The sequence below is a fragment of the Battus philenor genome, unplaced genomic scaffold, assembly GCF_028537555.1.
Source record: "Battus philenor isolate CCGP_79_NKW_IND1 unplaced genomic scaffold, ilBatPhil1.0.hap1 SCAF_28, whole genome shotgun sequence".
Lineage (NCBI taxonomy): Eukaryota > Metazoa > Arthropoda > Insecta > Lepidoptera > Papilionidae > Battus > Battus philenor.
In genome coordinates, this window is record NW_027181691.1 from 7,535,049 (window position 1) to 7,550,490 (window position 15,442).

General features: G+C 31.5%; 1 protein-coding gene across 1 annotated transcript in view; it reads right to left on the reverse strand.

The window, feature by feature from the left end:
- Positions 1–684: 684 nt before the first annotated feature.
- The window catches only part of Osi3 (Osiris 3), a 35,213-nt gene continuing 20,455 nt past the window's right edge, over positions 685–15,442 (reverse strand). The window contains exons 2-6 of the mRNA XM_068769292.1: positions 11,981–12,138; positions 9,442–9,641; positions 7,838–8,052; positions 2,438–2,525; positions 685–851 (exon numbers count right to left, since the gene is read on the reverse strand). Coding sequence (XP_068625393.1) covers positions 685–851; positions 2,438–2,525; positions 7,838–8,052; positions 9,442–9,641; positions 11,981–12,138 — 828 coding nt within the window. The remainder of the gene's footprint in view (positions 852–2,437; positions 2,526–7,837; positions 8,053–9,441; positions 9,642–11,980; positions 12,139–15,442) is intronic.

The window sequence follows — 15,442 nt, forward strand, 5'->3', positions numbered from 1 at the left end:
TGACATCAAATCTCATATTAGCGCTTAACAAGAATTCACATCACGCAAATGTAAAATATCTCGGTAAAGAGCCATAAGTGCAGATATATTTACACACAACCTGAAATCACAATAAGTTCTCGAGTTGTAGGGAAGAAATGTTTTATTTATCTCATCCGCATTCACTATTCGTTCTTACATATTATTTAATATCTTAACAGTTTTTTATTGTGTGCCAAAATATTTTTTATTAATTTGAGAATCGAATGTTTTACGAAAATAAAAATGATTTTCAAATCTTAAATTATTTAACTCTTTATTAATTAAAATATAATAATATAAAAAGATATAGTCAAAGAAGTGCGAACAATGGTTTAATCGCGAACTTTTTCCAGATAACTATTGGATGGACATAGTAAAGAAAAAAAAGAACGAGCGGTCATCAAATAGTAGAAGAGATTGGAAATCCGATGTACATACATAAACATTATAGTACTGTACCAAGTATAATGTACACATCCAAGTCTTTAAGTAGCACCACTAATGAATCTCTGTACTTCAAGACAAACTTCGTACCGCCCAAAAAATTTATTAATTTTCTTAAAATAAGTGCCGTAACGAACTTCAGATTTATTACTTAATACACTTATACACCCGCACAAATAAAAAGCTGTATGTGTTTATTTTTGCTCTCTTATCAAACAATTATGAATAAATTTTTAATTTTAATGCGAGTTCTGCTACTGGACACTTTGTATCATGAGGGTTGAAATCAGACTGGCTATCTAGTGCAGCTAAAGAGCGATCGTCGTCTGCTACCTTAGCGCCGCCCACTTCTATCTCACAGATAACAGGATCGCTATTACCTACATCTGGGCCACATTGTTAACAAAATTACGTGTCATACGATTATTATTAAGCAGAAAGCCTTTTTTTTGTACCATGTAAGACTTGTTCAAACATACCTTTTTTGGTTTAACTCACATCAAATGTTTAATGCAAGCCGCTTCCAACCAGTCCTATTGGAAAACGCAAGAGAAGGCATAAGTCAAGTAGTGGACGTCGTACGAAAAAAATTAATAAAATTTTATGTAAGCTAGGAACTATTGTAAATCATATTGTGAGCATTCTGAGAAAAAAGAGTAATCTTAGCAACTTTACTCCCTTTTTTATATGTTTTCTTTGAATGAGTATCTTCCTTGAGCTTAAAGAAAATTTAGCCAAGTTGATTGAACTTTTCCATTCCATTTTTTTGATATATATAAATATATATACATTATTCGGCACCTAATATTAAGGCATATATAAAGGTAAAAGAGAATTTGATATAACTTTGGTAACGGTATAAAATATAACAAACATGTAACACAGATATTCATAAGATCGTATAGCTCGGAGCTTTATACGACTTGTATCAATTTTCATGCGATGCGCGTTTGATACATGAAAGCAATATTCACATGCCAAAGCGATACATCGTCTGCTCTCAAACTTTCACAAAGCCACAACGGAGCGTGCGAGTCAACGAATTTCCTAGTGAATAGCATTCAAATATATCATAATGAGAAAATTGACATCATATGGACGCTTAATTATCTTCATCATTATCATTATGTTAGCTGATAGACATCCAATGCAAGGCATTGTCATCCCCAAAGATCGCTAAGATGGCCAGTCTTGCGCTTGATGTCATCTTGTGACGAAGTTATGATTCGAAATTTGATGACTCATTATGACTTGTTTTTTTTTCACTATTTATTGTCTATGGTGTACCAAAAATGGGAAATAAATAAATAAATATCTTCTACGAAGCCATATACAGTATGATGTCCTCGATAATCTATTTAAATGAGTCAATGGAAGTTTTAAACGTACTATCTGAATTCATATTAAAAAAATATATTTATAATTCTCTATTGAAAGATTTGCCAACTCGATGAAGTCAAGTATAAGGTTACATTGTATACAACATTTCTTCTGGATCAGAGTGAATAAGTACCTACTTAATCAACGTGCCTCGTCTTTGACCACATCGTCGCTTTCTATCAGACCAAATGATTGATAAACGCGGATAAGGAAACGTTAAAAATAATCACACTACCCGTAAAAATAAATTTTTGGCGAACAGACAAAAAAAAATTATACGTCAACTAGCCTGCATTGTTAATTATCTCAATATTGGGAAAAATTAAAAGATGTCAAACAATCACATTGAGCAGAGTAGAGGACTAAATTCATTTGAGTCTACATGACATGTTTTCGCTTCATTACTGTTAAAGATATTATTATGTAAAATTGCGCTTTGCATGAGATACAAAAATTATCGTTTCGATTCGTCATAGTGTATTGTATTCCAAAACGTTAACTTCTAGAAGAAGTACATGAAACAAATAAAATAAAACCATGGCAAAAATTATTTATTCATAATACTTATTATGTCGATGTTTATAATGATTACCATATTCAACTAAATCCTCCGAGGTTCTGTCGTTCCAGTCTTGATATTGATCTGCGTCAGTAAATACTTCCACGTGGACATCTTTCGGCTGAAGAAATATTTAAAATAGTTTATACAGACATTAAAAATTCAATAATTGTTAAATAAATTCATTATATAATACTTTAATGGTTAACTCCCACCTGTTTTACACTTTTAACAACTTCGTTGTATAATTACATGCTTAGATTTATTTTCAATAAATTTCATAGCAACAAAATGTTCACGTTAAAACCCTAAATTTGAGACTTTTACAATCTTAATTATAAATAAATTTAATCACAGAATTATAATAAATTTACTTTTAATGTTATGTTTTTTTTAAATTTGTGGGAACAAAATATAAAAGTTTTTGGTAGATTTACATGTTTTAATTATGATGATGCTACATTTTAAATAAATAAATTGATATGGTATCTAGACCGGTTAAATGAATATCACATATTAGGCTGTCACCAGCAACACACAAAGGTTTTTAATTATTGCCTGTTGCCAGTGATAACTCAAAGATCTGAGACGGTCACTTACTCATATAAATGCTCAAGATCGCCCAGAGAGCAATGCAGAAGGCTGCGCTTTGAGTTTCACTGTGATATTGAATCAGAAATTAGGTGACCCGTAGCACCAAAGTCATCGACGAAGGTCTAATAATTGCTCGTCGAGGTGAGAGTGGGCGGGACAGATCGCTCATGCAACCAACGGCTGTTGCCTACTATGAGGCGGTAAACGTGGCGTGGGCAAGCCCTCACGAAGTGGACCGACAAAATAGTTAAGATATAATGAAGAAGTCGCTAGATGCGAGCAGCTGAACACCGATCCCTACGGTGGTCATTGGTTTAGGTCTATACCTTGCAAGAAGAAGAAGAATGAATTTTATTATTGGAATACAACAGGCCAATAACTTCTCTCTAGATTTCTCGTTAACACGTTCACTGAGGGCCCAATTTTGAAGAACTTTCAGCTGGTGCGGCTGAGGTCGAATCAGCCTCAAGCTGAACTTCCTAGTAGTGCGGTTGAGGCCTTTTCTGCCTCATGTTCATCAATATTGAGTCAATGCTTCGCAGACATAAAGAAATCTATATTTGTCTTTGTCATACCTCATACGGTTGAGTGTAAACAACCGCCGCACTAGAGAGAAAACACGAGTTTTACGCGCCGCACCAGTGCAAAGTCTACCATGAGGCTGAATCGACCTCAAGCCGCAGTGAACGTGTTAAAAATAACAAAAACTTATTTAAATTACTTTAATTTCTTTTTTCATTTTAATTAAGGCTAAATTAAATGAATAGCGTTAGCTGTTTGTCTACGTTTTTGCTGGAGAAAGCGCTTGAATATTTAGCAGCTAATTTTCGTCTATAACTAATCCTACTTTAGGACGTGCTTAAACGTAGTAGAAAAGCTCCGGTACGCTCCGCCGAAAATTTCACTACAGGCTTAAAATTCTTCCGCATTTGTTTGTTATAAATACCAAGCATTAATCTGTGAGCTTCGTACACCATGGCTTTATTGTTTTAGAGAAATAAAGATAAGCTTGTTACCTTACTTTAGGTTTCATTAAATTAGTAACTCTTTTGTGGGTAACTTAGTACGATATTAAAATAGACTTCCACCAATCACCCTGAATTATGTAATATACTAAGATTTATTAAACATAAATTTGTAAAAAAAAAAATATTTTGTTATGGATGAATTTAAAATCGTAAGGATGCTATTATAGGAGAGCTGAATCTAATTCTAGGTTATATCCATTTGGATCCTAAAATTTGATATTGATGTAAATAAATAAATATAATCTGTATTGATTGATTACAAGTCCTTCTTTCATTCGATTGAAAATATTTCATAATGAATTTTATTTTCTTATTGAAAAGATTTAAATCAGAATTAATTAATTGAAATTTCCTTTTATTATTGAAAAGCTGTAAAATAATTAGTCATGTATAAAAAGAAAAATCTTTGAACGCCTCGTGCAGATTAAGCCGGAGTTTTTAAGAGCATTATTTCAATATTATTAAGAGCTTTTTCTAACGATGTTCTATTAACATCGTTCTTTGTGTGCACTAACTATACTTTTCTCTTTATTCTTTTCTCACGCTTTACCTGCCTACTTAATATCTCAATTCCAGTTCGTAGCCAGTACACAAGAAAAAACACTTCGCTCCTCGAACAATCGTCTACTTAGATGCCCTCCTCCCCCCCATGGTACCGACTTTACTCTCCTTCTTTTTAATACAAGCTATTCTTCTCTGCAATGCGCTCTCATCGATATTGATATTAGGATGATCAGGAATCGTCGCGCATTTAAAGCGAAGGTTCGGGAGCTGTTGCTTGACAAGCAGACGGAATTATCACGGTAGGTGGATTTTATTATTTATTATATTTATATAAATTATATTTATATATATACTAGATGTAGATGCTGTTATACCTAGAAACTTTGAAAATCTAAAATAGAATAACCTTTTCGACAATATGCGGTAGCGTATGTTTTGTTGGTACTATATCAATAAATCCATGTTAAAGGTTAATATAAAGATTAGTTTGTTATGATTTTAATCATTTAATCAACAATAAATAAATGTTAGTACAGATAAGCAAAAAATTAAACAATATAAATTAACATATCCCCAAATACTTAGCGTATTGTTAAATGCGAAAGATCTTATATTGTACAAGTCGAGTACATAACTATGTTTATTAAATAAATAAATATTTTTTATATTTACATGTTTAAAAATCCAAAAATTAACATCAAAATTGACAAGAAACTGATTAAGAATAACAAACATTTTTATGTCAATCGCCTCATTGTATGTTAATTTTTATTAAACCAGTTTCTTGTCAATTGCTGATTATTTTAAAGAAAGTTGAGGTAATATCCTAACCACTCGCCACAATCTCCGATCAGGTCTCATTCACCCGAATGTTTAGTCCTTTTTGTTGATAGCCTGTAAAGTGTTTGCAAATTTAATTCGAATTTTAAAAAGCAACCCTCTAGTTTAACAAGTTTCCAAAATCCCAATCTAGTGGTTGTCTACAGTCGTCCCAGTCACAGCTACGCCATTCTGGAAGGAGTAGGTAAATCCCTTAAATATCTTACAATACATCTACTTCTATATGCACTGCTAGAAACTTTAAATATCTTTGAGCAATTAGTGATAAAAGAAGTACCATCACACTTCTTCATATACAGGAGCAGAAGAGGAATAAATAACATAATAAATATTTTCCAATGTATGTACATGCTTCTATAAGTACTAACAGAAACCTTTTAAAGCTTTCGTTGAGAAGTTGATGAGGAAGGAAATGGTTTAAAGCATCTTCATAAACAAGACGAGTAGAAGTTTAAATTAAATGAACAAATAATTTACTATGCATTTGCATTTCTATTCGTACTGCCCGAAACCTTTTGAGATATTCGTTGAAAAGTTGGTGATGGAAAAAAATGCCTTAACGCGTTTTCATATATAGAAGCAGTAAAAGAATAAATAAAACGACCAAATATTTTACATTGTATTTACATACTTCTAAACGCACTGCCAAAAACCTTTTGAGACATTCGTTGAGAAGTTGGTGAAGCAAGAAATACCCTTTCACGTCTTCATAAACAAGAACAGGAGAAGAGAAAACCAAAAGACCGAACATACAAGGTTCAGTTTAAAACCTCGGGTGATCATCAGTGTGTGTCGGTTTGGCCGTGTCACGTACTCAAACAAGCCGAAAGTATGCCTTTACTCATTGACTGACTTTTCTACCTTTGACTTCTTTATTCATTAGAAACGACTAGGCGAGGCTCGAATAGCGGACTAAGATAGCTCACTACACCTATTAGTTCAGTTCATTTGCATCGTAACTATAAGATAACACTGATAATTATAACTGTTACCATGTTTTAAGGCAATGATGATTTGTTTGTTATTTTGCATTTCTTTAATTGTAACCGAATTTTTTGAAATTTGTGAAATAATGAACTAACCATATGCGCGTTCCATGTCAATGCAAATGCCAACATATTTATTATATATATACCATACTGTACAATTTACATACTTAAATATGATAGCAAAATGAAAAAAACGAATCGATAGTAATTGCCTTCGCAAACAAATAACCAAGGAATACGAAAATATCTTAAAAATTACCACAAATATAGTTAAGAAATGAAATGTTCCAAGAAGATATAACCCTCAAAAACTAGCCTTAACTCTCCTAAGGGCATTGAAAACTTTATAATTATATAACTATAAAAATTTCTTACAGTATTGTTCGAGATGTATTTGAAAAAGTACTCTAAAAATATTCAGAGAAATCTAAAATATCTTTATCGTCATATTTAGAAAAATTTGACATACATGAGTCAATAAATATATTTATAAAAGATTCTCTTAAATTGATGCAGAGAATACTAAGAACAGTTCGTAATTACTCTCTAAATAATTTCAATTTCGTGATTCGAAAATTAAAACTAATATATTATCTTTGTTCCTCATAGGAGTTTTTTCTACAATTATCTATCTTAGTATCTGTCTGCTATTAGCCGTTGCGACATCTGTTTATCAAAAAACGTATTTTTTTAGTACCAATTCTATTGAAAATTTATGGAGGAGGCCTATTACCAGCAGTGGAAGTTGTACTGCTGAGACGAAAGGTGAAAAAAGAGTGTAGTTTTTTCTTAATGCTTTAGGAAAAACATGAATATTAAAAAAATACGTTGCCAGAATTTTGTAAATTACCTGGAGCCTGCATCTTAGAAAACCATTTATATAAGTAAATAGATGTGAATAGATGAGCGTCAATACTTGCATAGATTTTTGTTACGAATCATGTGTGAATGTGAGTGTGCGTGACATTAAGTAGAAGGTATGGGGTGAGAGTTTTTGTAAAATAAAAAGTATAATTATTGTATACACATCACGTGGATGGTGGGTTAATGAAGAGAGACAGTGATATTTTCGGTCTCTTTCGACTAAAACACCCGAATCATGAGGTACATTACTATTTACAGTTTTTGCTTCCTTGACTGTATCTATACTATTTAATATCACATGTTCTAGCATTTTCAAGTTAAAATTAAAGTTGCAAGCGCGTTCAGATTTTTTTATTTTTTAGTTATTGATATAAATTCTTAAAGTTTTAGGGTAAGTAGCAGATGAACTTTTACATTAATGTTTGGTTTAACAGTTTTTTTTTTTATTAAGGAAAGAAAAAACATGCATTACGAAATAAATTTATTCATGCACATGCATTCATTCATGCAAAAAACTGATGAAAAATAAAATCTTTATGAAAAGATTTCAATCATTCATCAGTTGAAATAAATAACAATTCATGCAGATTAAATCAATAAATCTAGTCGGTCACCTGAGGAGAGAATAACTTTTTGAGTCCAATTATTGTAGCCAACAGAAGTGCTATCTTGGAAACCAGAAGTGCCTTTCCAACCATTAAATAGAGGCCTTTAAATGTCAGAGCTCCAAGGAGTCCAAACTTCAGAGCCGCTGCAGCCAAGAACGGCCCCATATTCTTGTTTCTCGCCCTTCCTGTTTCCATTGGTTTTGGAGCCTTCATTGAAACACCTGAAAGATGTATTTTTTTAATTATTTATTACGACACATACCTTAATGGATTATGGTTTGTTTTCTTTTGCGTGTATAATTTTGTTTTTACGAATTTTGTAGTTTTGTTGTAAATTTCTATATCTATTTGATTCTTTCCGTGACTGTTCTGTTCTATCCAAACTCTTTTATTTGAAATTGAATAATTTTGTTAAGCCTGGTACGAGCTATATATAAATGCAATAAAAATATCCTTGACTTTCACATACAAGCAATTCTTATTATACAGTTTTAAACATGTATAAAAAAAGAACTTGTGTAGTTTTAACAAAAAGAGAATGTTCAACGCCTCTTCATAAATCATGTTTGACATAAGAATGTTGTGTTTACATTTAGTTAAGTCTATGAAGTACTATCGATCTATTGCTTCAGGATATAATGAATAATTTTGACTTAAATAAAAACAAAATGCCTCTTCGGAGAAACCCTTCAGTGAGTTCTTAATTTAAATTTATGGCCCATAACTCATGCGCAACTGTTTCAAAAATAAGATATAAAATTATGATACATAAATTGCCATGTTTTTCGTGATTTATTTTAATCCTTAATAAGCTTCTAATTACTTATTATATCCAAACATTAATTATCAAAAGCTTACTTAATTATCGCTAGAAATAAAAATCAAAATAACAGTGAAATTTATTTTTACTTTCTCATAATTATTAACACGAGAACTTATAAATAGGATCAAAATGCAAAGTATATCTATTTGCTTAGTTTAATCAAATTAAATTTTATATCGGATAAAAGCTATGCGTTATCTGACGGTATGCACAATAATTATTATTCTGTACGATCAGTAACGCGCTTGTTATTGTCATAACTATGTTCGCTCACAAGTATAAATTCTTCAACAGGTTTAAGAGAAATGGGCTTTTATACTTATCGCTTTTGAGCAGTGATAGCTCAGCGGTAAAGACTGAGACTGGCGATCGTAAGTTGCGGGTTTGATTACGAATTATGATAAAGATTATGGATAAAATCTTATAATTCACATATAATAAGAATTTATCCTGGTAATCAACCCGTTATATTACATAGGAGTGCCTCCATCCACAATCAAATATCCTGAGGATAGGCAACAGCTTCTTTTCCGTACCATAATAACACAGTTCGATCGCCAACCGTCTGCTAAGAGTGGCGATTATTCAGTGTCCCTATATATATCTTTAGGAATCCTAAGCTTTGCAGTAGGTATTTACGGACTGAAACGATGACAACCTTCTCTTTCTACTTTAATCTCATATAAATACCCGTAATTAGCTAATGAAATTTATAAATAAGAGTATTATAGGGAATTGTGAATATTAATAATATCAAACGCTACATGTCTAGATTGCTATTACTTACCAACGCCTAAGCTTCCATCTTGTTCTTGTTTACCAGAAATCACAACATCAGCATTGTCCAGAAGTCTGTATCTTAGTGATCTCGTAGTGGCAAAGTACCACAGTTTATCCATGATAATTTGCTGCGCTTTATCTTCAAGAGATGTACCAGCTCGCGCAAGAGATTCTGATTTTATCGGCATTTTCGCTGCCGCTCCATCGCTGTAAAGAATAATGAACAACTAAATTTCTGCAGCGACAATTACGGATCGGCAAGTGCAACGTGGGAGTCCACCTACAAGATGAACAGACGACCTTATAAAGGTCCCCAGAAGACGCTAGGTGCAAGCCGCTTCCACAGGGCGAGAAAATGCTTATGTCCAACGGTTTTTATGTTTATGCTCAGCACCATATAAGTGATGATGAAACATTTAGAGATTGATCCGGTATACCAAAAATATACTGTAGACCTATTAAAAATTATAGATAAGGTACGTTTTTAAAATTTACATAGGACGCTCCCTTATTTTATGAATGACTTATTTCAACTGGTTATTGTAAACAAGGTTTTCTAATTGATATCTATTAAGTAAAAGGATATAGTTAAATTGTATATTTATTTAACTATGAGTATTTCTAACTTTAATTATAAACACAATGTAACATTAATAATTTCATTAAATAATTTTGTATGAAGTGATTAACAAATATTTTATTTATTATTTATTATTTACTGTGATCACATAGAATGAAATAACATGTTGTATGTCTATAGTCTTTAGACTAGAATTTTATATATTTAACAATTTTTTAAGTTATATCTACACTGTCTAAAGACATTATATTTACAGATCCCGCGAGCGTGAGGAGGCAGAACGTGAAAAGTGCATAGCCTAAATCTCGTTTACATAACAAAACTTGAGGGCTCCCTCTACTTAGATCGTTTCGTCCCACGCAATATTACCGAATTCATAATATCAAAAATATAAATTTGCATGAGTTCCGCTTGGCTGATGGCCGGCATTAAGCGTTATAAATATTACTATCCTATATTATTACACTTATCATTATAGAGCCTTTAAAAACACGTAGTACAAAATATCATTAACATATATAACGTAACATAAAATTATACTATTACGTTATGAAAAGAATATGTTGTTGATTTGTAATTGTTCTATATTTGATTTTCATAAAGTAAAAACGTTTTAAGATTTTATATTACAAAACAAATTGTGCATGCTATGGTCTCTTAATTGAAAAACACGTGTACGAATAATTTGTTAAGTTATTATGTTTAATTTTATCGTTTTTGTTGAAAACACTTAAAGAACTTTAGAAAACCTCCGGTTATTTATAACCTAAACAAGACGTCATTTTAAAAGTTAGTCATTTTAAACGAAATTTTTATATAAATTTTCCTCCATCAATAGCTAAAACCGAGTGCTTGTGATATTTTATTAAATTTTCACCTTTTTGAAGCCACACAAAATCATTTAACCGAATTTACTCTCGAAATTTCCACAGAGCGTTTGCAAGTGTGGGCACGGTACACTCGTAACAATGTTTGATTTACGTATAAAGGTTCGTGGTCGTTCAAGAATATTTAATTTTACAGTATCATATTACGTCATCGATATCGATCCTACAAGGTTTGTTGTTTATAATTAACTTCTTCCGATATATATAGCAAATAGGCCTCCTACACAACCTATGATAAAAATAAAGAAAATCACTAAATTACACGTATGACATTTTTTCCTGTTTATTAGTTTGTGGTTATTTAAAATTAAATTATTAATTAGTTAATTAGTTAGCGATGTAGACCAGCTACGTACGAAATATTTCACAGTCGTACGAAAATCTTACCTCCACCTAGGTAGTACAACGTCATAGACAATGCTGTGGAAAGTCGCTAAATGCTGGCAGTGCAGGACCCGTTGTTGTAATATTTGGGGAAGGCCTATGCCATGCAGTGAACGTCTATTGAATGACATAATGATGATTATTCGTAAACCTAGCTACCTTGTTGGCTATGTTGAATCATAATGCCTGGAGATATTAGATAGAAGCATTGCTATACTTTCTTCGGCCATTTCTCCTGATATTATTTTTAAAGGTATAGTAATGTTGGCCAAGCAATAACAACCGACTAAATTGAAGTTCGACCTTCTTGAGTTCGATAAAATCGGAATGCTTAGTGGGTATAGAGTAACAGACCGACTTCACTTATTCGTTGGCCTTTGCTCTAGATCACTCGAAACAGCGGCCACCGAAGCAAAGAGATCAGTAGCATAGTACATAAAAAAATGTCTGGATATTGCTACTTATAAGAGAGATTTAGGCTTTATGCCATCTGTGCCCTTCACCGTTGAATCGGAAGCTGCATATGTCACATAAGCAGTAGTATATTCGAGATAAAAAAATAGACGGGAATCAAGAATAGATGTTAGAAAGAAAGAATATTCAACGGAGACATCATAATTTCCTCGTTGTCTCCTTACGTAGTATGAGTGTCTTATTTATTAATAAAATAAACTGGATATTTTTATTTACTCTACCTTTCATCGACGATCATCACTTCGTCTGTTAACTGAATCGAAGCAGTCTTCAGAATTTTGTCCGTGTACCCCATTAGTTCTACGGCAAGACATGATGAGGTTTCTCTCGCCACGCATTTGTTGGTTAGGACACGTTTCACCGATTCTTCGGATCGCATCTGAAACAATTGTATATAAACATATTATTAATAATTTCTTCCAAAAACTTAACTTATAAAATACCTATTAACATCTATCTATATAGACAATGAAACAATAAATAAAATTTACTAAACACCTTCGAAAAGTCAAGACATGATGCACTTTTAAATATGTATTCATACATATTTTAATCCCTATTGCCTCCATACACTACTACCAGATTGGGAATGTAAATTCTATCGACAGTAAATATTCCGACACCTACCAACTAGTAAATTAAAACACCTGTCGATGTCCAACGAATGTTTCATAATGGAAACAAAAATACATGTTAAAATAAAAATATCCTGTGAATTTTCGCGTCGGTGTGCAATACATTGAAAAGGTAATGAAATGGTTTATTGCACAAAAAATATTTTTGAATGAGATGAAAGCAATAGTGATACTAATCGTTAGTTCTATATCACAATTTCAATTTTCTGACTCTACGAAAGCTCACAAATTCAACATCAGTCCAGAATCAAATGATTACGCCATTAAATAATTTTTTTTTACAACATTGATCTTAGTCATAAATTTGTTGACAGATATTTAAAAGGCTTAATAATACTTTTTTAACATGTAATATTATGTAATATGTTTTTATTATATAAATTTTTTAAAATATAACACAATCACATGAGAACTTCGGTAGATTTATCGAAAGGTACAATTTTCAAAGAGCTGCTTATGGCTGGAAAGAACAAATATTTAGAAAAAGTCATGTGGTTTTCCTAAAAGGACTTGGGAATATGGCTCACCGATGCAAAAAAATCGGAAACCCTGGAAGAGTATCAGTCATATTATTCTTATAGTGTCATTGGCAACTGGTTTTACCAATGCACCTATGACCAACTAATGGCGATTTGATCCATTCGTATTAATATCCGATGACTAATTCTTTTGTACATACAACTTAATATTTTATTGCAAAAAATTTCAAGCATAGCGACTTATAATTGTCTATATTTCATTTTAAAACTGTAATAAATGATCGACATCAATAAGAAAGTGAATTTTTGTTCTATTCATAACAAGAAAGAAAAAAGGAGAAAAGAAAGCGAGAGTGGGAAAAACGAACATAAAAATTCTCCAGAACCTATAGAAATGAATTCATAACTCACTTTCAACGAATGAAACAACTACATACATATTACAATCACTTTCTGAGCGTAACGTCTTTTTTTTACCTATGAAATAAACTATTTATATAAACTTGACTTTATGCAATAGTCATAAAGTTCAATGTTCAATGTATGATATGAGGATGGGGATGCCAATGTCAAGGTTGGAAATTAAGTGAAGGTAAGGCAAGAAATCATAACAAGCTGTACAAGTGGCGGCGTTCACTGTCAACTTATATTAAGGCTTAGCCAATATCAAAGTTAAAAAAAATTATTGATCACATGATAATCTTAAAACTTTATATATAAGCTTGTATATATCTATGTATGTATATATTTATATATATAAATATATATATGTATATATATATTTTTATATATATATATATATATATATATATATATATATATATATATATATATATATATATGTACTATTTTCAACAACGGAATTTATTGAATAATTCTCACGTATAGCTTAAATACGATGCATCTATGAAATGGAAATTTAATTAAAGAGAGATATTGAATACAGTTAGCAACGGTTTACCTAAATACGTTGAATTAAGAGTAAATTAAATTGTAAAGGTGTAGTAAAACTCTTTAAATTAATATTTTTATGTTTGTACTAGCTGCCCCGACAAACTATATTAAGTAATTCCCCTGTCGCATTCTTATCGTGATCATTTTATTTATTAATTAAATGCGTGTAATAAATAAATTAATGCTGTGATTGCTAATGTTGATAGATGATGCTGTTAAACCATAAAATAAATTTATTGCACGTGAACTGTCAAACGAAGTTCACGTCGAACTGTCAAATTCACAGTTTCAATAGTAATTATATTCTCGGAGTTTTATGAAGTTTCTGCACAATTTCTAACTTTATTTTAGAAATAATAACATCCCTTCACAATAATTTTACCTATTGCTTTGAAAAAAATTGTCAAAACTTGTGTATATAATAATGATGTGATTATTAATTAATAAGGTCCTTAAACAATCAGTTTTAGTTAACTTGTCAACGTGATTAATAGAGTGAGAACTCCGCCTTAACACGATGCGAAGCCAATCACTCTGGGAATTGTCGGTGTTGAACCAGTTTTCCACTTTCCATGTATAATTGATACCTTGTATAGATTGACAGCATGACCCAAATTAGAAACGGTAGAGAGTGCTATCTCCTACTTTTATTACAACCGGATCTATTATATACGTATTTAAGGCTTTTTATATCATACATATGATTTATATTTCATTATATTAGGTTTACTACTATCATGTGTCGCCCAACATATAAGTATAAAAAAAAACAAAAAGTACACCACAATAAGCAAAGAAATAAATAAGATAATCTATTTTTTACCACATTTATTTCATATACCTTTTTAAAATTTAATACCAACTAATTACCTTTCCTGCAAATAAACAAATCTTAAAATGTATTCAACTATTTATTTTAAGAATTTTAAAAAATATTAACTACTTCATGGCCCTCTCTGTACATTTGTTTTAATTATAATTACTTAATTAATTTATATAAAACAGAGCAGTGGTAGCCAAGCGGTAGAAGACTGTCTTGCGATCGCAGATCGTGGGCTAGATTACCAGAATATAGTACTATATAATTCACACCATGTGCTTTATTTAAAACGGATTGCCACTATCAACAAACAAGTTTTTAGAGGATGAGCAACAGCGTGCTCTGCGTACCATAATACCATACTGATATCAACAAACCGCCTGCCAAGCGTGGTTTTTATGGTATTTCATCCCATAGATATCTTTGGGGGAGACCTTTTGGCCCTTGGAGTAGGAGTCTGTGGGCTGAAACGACGACTTTATTGATTCACTATAATTTACCGTGATATCCTTCTGTATGTATCGTGATAAATATTTTTTATAATTGGTTTAGTTCTTGTATATATGTATAAAATGTATAAAAATCAGCAAATATGTTAGTGTTACTACTATATATATACGTTTGATAGAGACTCGGAGAGTGAGAGCGAAGTGTTTGAGCCATTTGGACATGATTACCTATCTAGAACTATAATATTAATCCTTTAATTGAGGATTTTCTATAATTGTCTTATAAAGATATACTCCTATTATCATCATTTTCACTACAGGTCATCCTTTGCTGTAAATGGGCTTG